Genomic DNA, 9463 nt, shown 5'->3' on the forward strand with positions numbered 1-9463 from the left:
TGCTGATCTTAGCATCTCACGCTCATTAAAACACCATTATAAGGAGGTCACAGTCTTTTTCTAGACCGTCAGAGGGTCTATAACCGGAAATAGATTAAGAGTCGCATTCTACATCTCATGTAGGGCTCAGCGGCCAGCCAGGAGATCTGTACTGCCTCCTCGGGAGAGGGGTGTAGTCTGTGCTCCAGTCTGGGTGGGAGTAGCTGGTGGCTGGTGTGGCAGCTCTGGCTCCGAGTGCGAAGGGGGCTGCAGGATTGATGCCCGTAGATCTCCTGCCTGCAGCAGACAGACTCTGTCCCTGGCAAGAGACCGATGTCGGAGGATGATATAGGACAATGGAAAGCAAGAGGCTTGGTGTACATCTTGACCGAGAGGCCGCCCCAGGGCTGCAGGCACTAGGCAGATGCCCTCGGCAGAAACCTTGTTTCTCTCACTTCAGCTGAAGAGGGGCATGTCCGTAACTGGGCCTCTGCTCATGGCGTGCGAGCTGGCTGCCCCTGCCCTGGACCTGGGCCGTCTGCCTAACTCTGTGCCCCTGCCCAGGTGACGGACATGAAGAAAAAGATGGAGGATGGCGTGGGGTGCCTGGAGACCGCGGAGGAAGCCAAGAGGAAGCTCCAGAAGGATCTGGAGGGGCTGGGCCAGCGCTACGAGGAAAAGGTGGCCGCTTATGACAAGCTGGAGAAGACTAAGACACGGCTGCAGCAGGAGCTGGACGACCTGCTCGTGGACCTGGACCACCAACGCCAGACGGCCTCCAACCTGGAGAAGAAGCAGAAGAAGTTCGACCAGGTGGGTGCGGCCAGGCTGCCCCCCGGGCCTGTCCCGTCAGGCACATCCATGGGGCGTCGAGGCTGGGGTCACCTCACACCTCGCTGGGGAGGGCAGGGCTCCCCATTGCAGCAGGGTGTTCTTCCCCTTTCCCACGTCTGACATCTTTCAGATGGTCTTACATAGGACTTTTACATAGGACTCTTACATAGGACTTTTTTTTTCTTTACTCTCAACATGGGGTTTGAACTCAAAACCCCAACGTCAAGTATGCACATGTCCTAATGACATCCCTGTGATATAGGATTTTTATTGATACATCCTACCTCTGCCTCATTCCAAAAGCTCTGGGGCCCCTTACGGAGAGATCCAGACAGTGGGGTAGGACAGTTCAGGCAAACTGGTCAAGTGTAGCCCCATACATGTTGCTGGGGGTGGAGGTGCACCGGATCCCGCCACGCTCCTCTCCTCGCTGCTGTCCGCAGTTGCACCCCTGCAAGGTGCTGGCGAAGTCTAGAACATTGATCCTCACTGTTTAAGAAATGGGGCTGGGGAATAAAGAGGTATCGGCAGAAGGTTTGGGGAGATGGGGTGATGAGGTCTGGCCGCGGGTGGGCCTGCACGGAGAGTGGACACCCAAGAACTTGAACATAAATGGGCATCCTTGACGAGCGCGACAGGTGGGCCTCTAAACAGCCAGATGGACATGGTTTTTAAGGAAAACAGCAACTGGTTGTTCAGGAGAACAGGGTTTTTTCTAGTTCTGAGGGAGAAACATTCCGTGTACGTTCTCAGGGAAGGGGTGCTGATTGTTAAATGATGAAAACTGGCCTCACAGGGTGCTGGCAGAGGTGATCTCTGTCCTAGTCTGGTTACAAGGACATGCTACATGGCATGTGCCACACTTGGGGCCCGCCAAGTAACCTGGGCGACAGCCTGGTCCCCTCCCCTTAGACCCGCACCTAGGACCCTTAGTCCCCAAGGAGTATGGGTGTGGAGGCTTTGCTCACCTGAGGGCTGGAGGCTCATAGTGACCACCTCTCCCCCAGCTACTGGCAGAGGAAAAGACCATCTCAGCCAAGTATGCGGAGGAGCGTGACCGGGCAGAGGCAGAGGCCCGGGAGAAGGAGACCAAGGCGCTGTCCCTGGCCCGGGCTCTGGAGGAGGCCATGGAGCAGAAGGCGGAGCTGGAGCGGCTCAATAAGCAGTTCCGCACGGAGATGGAGGACCTCATGAGCTCCAAGGATGACGTCGGCAAGAGCGTGAGTACCGGGTCGGCGGCTGGCTCTGGGGAGGGCTGAGTGGGGACAGCCCCATGGACTAGGGGCTGAGCGGACACCAAGGCTGGGGACGTCGGGGACCTCATTCCTCAGCTCCTGACTCGGTTTCCCTCGGCGGGGTCAGGTCCACGAGCTGGAGAAGTCCAAGCGGGCCCTGGAGCAGCAGGTGGAGGAGATGAAGACTCAGCTGGAGGAGCTGGAGGATGAGCTGCAGGCCACAGAGGACGCCAAGCTGCGGCTGGAGGTCAACCTGCAGGCCATGAAGGCCCAGTTCGAGCGGGACCTGCAGGGCCGCGATGAGCAGAGTGAGGAGAAGAAGAAGCAGCTGGTCAGACAGGTGTGGACGGCCCCCCACGCTCACCCCCGTTTCTGGCAGGCTTCTTTCTCCTTTCTCCCCCTGGGTTGTGTCGGGCTCCTCCTCCACTCCTTCAGGTTCCAGTCGCCTGTCTCCAGGGTCAGGGACCCTTTCTTTGATGGCCCGTAGTCTTCATGGGATCCTGGAGGCCCTGTGCAGCCTGGCTTGGGCTCAGAGCGGGGCAGGGTCTGGGTGTGGATGCTGCTGTCTGAGCCATTAGCCTGTCCCCCAGGTGCGGGAGATGGAGGCAGAACTGGAGGATGAGAAGAAGCAGCGCTCGATGGCGGTGGCTGCTCGGAAGAAGCTGGAGATGGACCTGAAAGACCTGGAGGCCCACATCGACTCTGCCAACAAGAACCGAGATGAGGCCATCAAGCAGCTGCGCAAACTGCAGGTGAGGCCACGGGCCATGCGGGGCGCGGCTACCTGGGCTCAGGCAGGGACTGGGCACTAGTCGGTGGCTGACAAGTGCCGAGGAACACCACCCTCTCCTCTCCATGGCCGACTAGGATGCCCTCAGTCTTGGAACAGAAAGAAACTTGCACTAAGATCGTTGATTTTGTGTGTGTTAAGCAAGGAAATGCACATAAACCTAGAAACACAGTGATGTAGGGATGTAGTACTTGGTGGTAGATTCCAGAGTAAACCAGACATGGCCTGGGGTCATGGCCCAGGTCCCGACCCCATACAGCCTTAGTGGGCAGTGATTGAAGCTTCCGAGGTGAGCATAGACCCCATCTGCAGCCCACAGCACAGAATGCACACTTGGGAAATTCTCACTTCACCAATAAGTAAAGATCATAGGTCTTGTTTATTTATATGTTTTTTATTATTAAAATTTAGTATTATTAAAATTTAATAACTTCAACATTATTAGCATATAGTGTTTCGTTAGTTTCACATGTATGACACAGTTATTCATCACTATGTCCATACAGTACTCTGTGATCATCAGGATACATGAAAGATAACAAATTTCATTTGATTCTCTTTATTTATTAAAAGAGTTTGTATATTTATTAGAGAGCTCGAGTGGGAGGAGGAGCAGAGGCAGAGGGACAACCAGATTCCCCACTGAGCAGGGAGCCCGTTGCTGGACTTGATCCCTGGGATCATGGTCTGAACTGAAGACAGATGCTTAACTTAGACTGAGCTACCCAGGCGCCCCAAAGATAATAAATTTTAAAAAACAGCTCTGCGAAGCCACGTGGCACACCGAAACCCAGCCACAGAAAGAAAAAGTTTAGGGTCTGTCGGTGAGGTCGTAAGGCAGTTGTCCCTGTTACCATCTGGCCTGAGGAGTCCCACTTGAGGATTTATCTATAGAAGAAAAAAAAGAAACAAACCTATTTGACTAAGATCTTTAGAGTTAGAACCAATCACAGGAGAACAAAGGAAATGTGTTTCTTCCCTATAGTGGGGGCTGACCTGGCAGGTGGGTGTGGACCCGGAGGAGCTGGTGTCCCAGGGAGCAGCCTTGGAGCGCTGCTGCATTTGGGTCAACAGGACGTTGTAAAAAGTGTAGCCCAGATTACAGCTCGGGCTGATGGGTAGCTGGTGACTGACACTGCCGAAGGTGTGCTTTGTAAAACCCGATGGTCAAAAAACGTGTGAAAATGATAAGGATTAAAAAGATCCGTGTCATTATTATGCCCTTTACTGTTAAGTTGGTTACATGTGGCAGCAGGCTGAAAGCAGCCCAAGGTCTTGAGGGTGGGGTGGTGGCTGTGGGGGGTACCAAGCTTCACCTGCCCACCCCAGGCCCAGATGAAGGACTACATGCGGGAACTGGAGGACACACGTGCATCACGAGAGGAGATCCTGGCTCAGGCCAAGGAGAACGAGAAGAAGCTGAAGAGCATGGAGGCCGAGATGATCCAGCTGCAGGAGGTGGGCCAGGCCCCAGGAGGGCACTCGGGGCACCAGCAGGGGGCAGCCTACGGCCTCTGCCCAGCCAGGCTGGGCCGCCCAGTGGCCCAGCTGGCAGCCAACAGGCCAACTTCAGCAGTGGGTTGGGGGTGGGTTTGGCTTCGTGAAAGAAGTCCCTGCAGGGTTTCGTAAAGTAGCTGGGCTTCCTGGTGTGACTAAACTGTGTGTTTGAGTTAAACTGTCACTATTTAAATAGGGGCCAGCTCCCTTGCATGAAATGAAGCTTCCTGGTACTCCCCACCTCCTGCTGAGTGTTTACGCCTGGCAAGGGGAGGGCGCTTTCCCAAATGCTCCGGCACCACGTGTCCCCCTTGCTGCCTTGTCTGTCACACAAGAGGTGTATCGCTAGAGCCTTCCCTCTGCTCTAGGCGGTCTTCAGCCTGGGGTTAATGGGCCACTTGGTGCTCCTACTGGGGCTGGGTGTCTGGGCATGTCCTCGTCCACACTGTCCTCATGGCTGTGCCCTCGAGCCTGGGCCTGGGGTCAGCCCTCCCTCTGAGATCAAGTGTGGCTCTCTATTGGGACCACCTTACCCAACTGGCTTTCAGACTCTGTGCTCTCACCCAAACTCCCATCCTTGTCCTCCCGACTTCCGGTCTCCCCAGAATGCAGAGGGACCAGATCCCATTAGCACAGGACAGTTTTTTATTTACCTCTACCTCCCCACTCTGACTTGGCTGTAACACTTAGAGAGAGGGGCTTTGCAAATGAGGTGCCTAAGTCATGGTCTCAGAGGGAGGAATCAGCCCTGTAAGCCAGAGGGGCTCATGAGGAAGGGCTTCATGGAAGAGGCAGACCTGGGAGGGGGTTTGAGAGGAAGGGCAAGGGGCTGGGGGAGCATGGTGCTGCGAGTTCCAGGAATGGGAGGGGGGGCCCAAGGGACTTTGGGGTGTCCCAGATGGTCACAGTCCACATTCTCATGGCAGGAACTGGCAGCCGCCGAGCGTGCCAAGCGCCAGGCCCAGCAGGAGCGGGATGAGCTGGCTGACGAGATTGCCAACAGCAGTGGCAAAGGGTGAGCCGTGGCATGCCATGTTGAGCTAAGGGCAGGTGTGCCCATCCTCTGGGACAGGCCCTGTCTCACTGCTCCCCGCTCTCACCCAGAGCCCTGGCGCTGGAAGAGAAGCGGCGCTTGGAGGCCCGCATCGCTCAGCTGGAGGAGGAGCTGGAGGAGGAACAGGGCAACACGGAGCTGGTGAACGACCGGCTGAAGAAGGCAAACCTGCAGGTGGGTGGGGCCAGGGCCGCCTGGAGTTTTTCCGTACCAGGCTCTGCTCCTTTGAGACCATGCTGGCAGGAGCCTAGGGCTTGCTGGGCTTTGGAGAGGGTGTCCTGGCACCTGTGAAGGTCTCCCTTGGTTTCGTTCTCTCGACCCTGGCTGTGGGGGAACTCCTTTTTCTAGGAGGGTCCAGAGCTCATGAACTTGGGGCCCGAGGGCCTAGTGTTTTCTGAGGCTCTTGAGGAACCAGTGGCCCAGCTTCTGCCCCAGGGAACCCCCGCCCCAGCCCTCCTGGGGTCACCAGCCTTCCTTCCTGTAGATCGACCAGATCAATACCGACCTGAACCTCGAGCGCAGTCACGCCCAGAAGAACGAGAATGTGCGACAGCAGCTGGAGCGCCAGAACAAGGAGCTCAAGGTCAAGCTTCAGGAGATGGAGGGCACTGTCAAGTCCAAGTACAAGGCTTCCATCACTGCCCTGGAGGCCAAGATCGCACAGCTGGAGGAGCAGCTGGACAACGAGACCAAGTAGGTGTTCCTTCCCATCGCTGGACTCAGCCTGCAGACTCCTCTGTTGCTGCCCGAGGCCCAGAGACTGTTGTCCCCCTCCTGATGGCTGCTCATCCCTTCCATTGGGGCTTCTAAGTTTGCGTAGGAGTCCATGGGCCCACCTCTAGAGTTGGGGCTTCGGACAAATGTCTCTCGGGCCTGAATCAGGCAGAGGTGGCGGTTGCTGCCTGCTTGGGCAGCTAGTCTATGGGCTCAGCAAGACTGGGGTGTCGTTGGAGGTAATGGGAAGGTCACACTGGGTTGCAAATCTCAGTTTCCCCTTTCCTTGCTACGTACCTGCTCCTTGGGCTGTGTCCCCCCTCCCCGGAGCCTACTTCCTCCTCTGTGAAATGGGGTAGTCGCCGTGCGTCCCCCGCAGGAGACCAAACACGTCGTGGGTGTTGGGTGGAGATGGGCCGGCCTCCGCCTGGGGGCTTCCTCGTGGGGGACATGCCCGTGAGGCGCGGGGACAGGTCGTCCAGCCGGTGTAGTGTGGTGTGGCCGGACCCTCTGAGCCGGGGTCTCTGAGCCGCCGCCTCTCTGCCCTGCAGGGAGCGCCAGGCAGCCTGCAAACAGGTCCGTCGGGCCGAGAAGAAGCTGAAGGACGTGCTGCTGCAGGTTGATGATGAGCGGAGGAACGCCGAGCAGTTCAAGGACCAGGTGTGTGCGCATGCGTGTGCGCGCGCGTGTGCGTGGGAGCGTGTGCGTGCGCGCGAGCGCGTGCACCAGGCGGCGGGGCCTGGTGGGCCTCTCCGGCTGTGGCGCCTGACCCGACTTCTGGTCTCCACAGGCTGACAAGGCGTCGGCCCGCCTGAAGCAGCTCAAGCGGCAGCTGGAGGAGGCTGAGGAGGAGGCCCAGCGGGCCAACGCCTCCCGCCGGAAGCTGCAGCGCGAGCTGGAGGACGCCACAGAGACCGCCGACGCCATGAACCGCGAGGTCAGCACCCTCAAGAACAAGCTCAGGTGAGCCCCGTGGCCGCGGCCTCCCCTCCCTGAGCTCGGGGCGCCGGAAAGCTCGTTTCAGACGAAACTCCCAGGAGCCGCCCCCGTCTGCGTCCGGGGCCGCGCCGTCTCCGCCCGTGCGGCTCCCGGGGCTCCCGGGTGAGCCCTGCGCTCCGTCTCTGGGAAAACCCCGCCCGCGGAACCAGGCCGGCCCGGAGGGGCTCCAGGCTGGCTGTGGGGCCCTGGCGGCCGCTCGCGGGGGCCCGGCCGGCCCGGCACGCGCTGGGGGCCTGGGGGCGCCGGCTGAGGCGGCCCCGCGGCCTTCACGGCGCCTGTGCCCGCGGGGAGGCGCGGCTGTGCGCTCTCGCGGAGCGTTGCTGCCGGAGGGGGAGCCGGCGGGGCAGGCAGAGGCTCTTTTTCCCGGGATTCCCGCTGCTTCTCTCCCTTCGGCGTGAAGGCGACAGGAGGCCGCCTTCCAGCCCGTCGCTGATAGCTTTGTGCGCGCGACCCGGAGTAGGCGTCGGGGTCCCGTCCCACGTGCGGTCCCCGTGTCTCCGTCTGCCCCGCTGCTGCGTCGTCGGAGCCCGGGTGTGCGGGCTGGCGTGTGTCTCGCGCGGGTGACTGCGTCTGCTGCTGGGCCTCTCTCTCGCCGTCAGCCCCGGCTTCCCCACGGCTTCTCACTGGTGATTTGGAATGAAGTGGGAGCCCGTGTTTCTCCAGGCTCCCCGGTTCTTGGCCCACTGCCCAGGGCGCTGGGGCCTGGTGTCCGTCTACAGATGGCTTGGAGGGGTGCCAGCTGTACTTGCCCTCCTGGCCGGCCCTGCTGACCCTGTGCCTCTGTCCCCAGGCGAGGGGACTTGCCGTTTGTCGTGCCCCGCCGGATGGCCCGGAAAGGTGCTGGCGACTGCTCGGACGAGGAGGTGGATGGCAAGGCGGATGGGGCTGAGGCCAAAGCTGCTGAGTAATCTCTCCTCCTGCTGCCTGGAACGGATGGACAGACCGCCACATGACTCCGTCTCCCCTTTCCAGCACCCCCCACCCCCGCAGCACCCTCCTCCACCTTCTGGGGACTGCCGTGACCGTGACCTCCCCACCCAGTCCCACCAGGCCAGGAGACCTCAAGCCTGCGCCTCCCCGCCCGCCCCCCAGGCCTTGCTGAGGGTGTTTGGCTTCCTCCACTGCATCCGCTTCTGCACCCTCCCACCCCCAGCACCCGATACCAAAGAGTCAGAGTCTTGGGCCCCTGGCCTGGGAACTGAGTGACCAGCAGGCTCTCGGCCCTCCCTTGCCACATAGCACAAGACAAGGAGGGCAGGCCACCGGGGATGGGCAAAGAGAGTTTTCTACGAATCTATTTTTCTTCAGACTAAGAAGTTTTGATAGCCCAGCACCCCAGAAGAGTTGTCACCTTCCCCCACCTCCGCCACCAGCTCCCCCTCCTCCTTTGCTGTTGGCAATCACACACGGCGACCTCACGACCTCTGCCCCGTTGGCCCCGCACTCCCGAGGGCCCTGGGTGATTGGGTAAGGGCAGGCCCAGGGCTGCCCCCTCTGTGCAGGGCACAGAATGCGGGGTGCAAGGAAGGAGCCGTCCCTCCCCACGCGCTCTGGGCAGCGCCACAGTGGTCCCCTTCCTGTTTCAGAGTGTCTCAAGTGCAATGATGACCCCCTTCCCTCCTCTGTGGAGGGCAGCGGGCCCCTGCCACCAGGGGGCTGCTGGGCCCCACAGACAGGGCTTCGGGGCCACGCTGGGAAGGCCATCGGGGGCTTCTCCCAACATTCTTGGGGACCAAATATATTTAATGGTTAAGGGACTTGTCCCAGGTCTGACAGCCAGAGCATTGCGAAGGGCCAGCGGCCCTCCCACACGACCTTGTATCTACTCCAGGACTGGGGCCCAAGGGTACATAATCTGCACCGTCGACTCAGTATGGTTTAAAGATCTGCCATCTGCATGGATGTGTTTGAAAGCAAAAAAAAAAAAAGGTTTCTTCTCCCCTCGCCTTATAATAAATGATAAAATTCCAAGTCTTTATCACTGCCTTTCCTTTGGAACCATGTTTAGAAGAGAGTAGCTTGTCCTACACTGGTCTACACTGGTTGCTGAATTTACCTGTATTCCTAACTGTTTTGTATATGCTGCATTTAGACTTACTTATGGCAAAGAAGGCATCTTTTTTTTTCTTTTTTGAAAAAAACTCAACAAATCATGAAGATATATATGAAAGCTACGTATGCCTAAAAAGCTCTGAATTCAGGTCCCAGTTGCTGTCACAAAGGAGTGAATGGAGCTCCCAGCCCCACCCCTTTTTTATATAATAAAAGTGCCTTAGCATGTGTTACAGCTGTCACCACTACAGTAAGCTGGTTTACAGATGTTTTCCACTGAGCGTCACAATAAAGAGTACCGTGCTACGA

General features: G+C 58.5%; 1 protein-coding gene across 1 annotated transcript in view; it reads left to right on the plus strand.

The window, feature by feature from the left end:
* MYH9 (myosin heavy chain 9) overlaps positions 1-9463 on the plus strand; it is an 88546-nt gene extending 79083 nt beyond the window's left edge. The window contains exons 31-41 of the mRNA XM_059402106.1: positions 544-792; positions 1821-2033; positions 2176-2388; positions 2639-2800; positions 4168-4296; positions 5262-5350; positions 5440-5563; positions 5874-6082; positions 6655-6763; positions 6894-7066; positions 7893-9463. Coding sequence (XP_059258089.1) covers positions 544-792; positions 1821-2033; positions 2176-2388; positions 2639-2800; positions 4168-4296; positions 5262-5350; positions 5440-5563; positions 5874-6082; positions 6655-6763; positions 6894-7066; positions 7893-8010 — 1788 coding nt within the window. The 3' untranslated portion in view covers positions 8011-9463. The remainder of the gene's footprint in view (positions 1-543; positions 793-1820; positions 2034-2175; positions 2389-2638; positions 2801-4167; positions 4297-5261; positions 5351-5439; positions 5564-5873; positions 6083-6654; positions 6764-6893; positions 7067-7892) is intronic.

The sequence above is a fragment of the Mustela nigripes genome, chromosome 6 (assembly GCF_022355385.1).
Source record: "Mustela nigripes isolate SB6536 chromosome 6, MUSNIG.SB6536, whole genome shotgun sequence".
Taxonomy (NCBI): Eukaryota; Metazoa; Chordata; class Mammalia; order Carnivora; family Mustelidae; genus Mustela; species Mustela nigripes.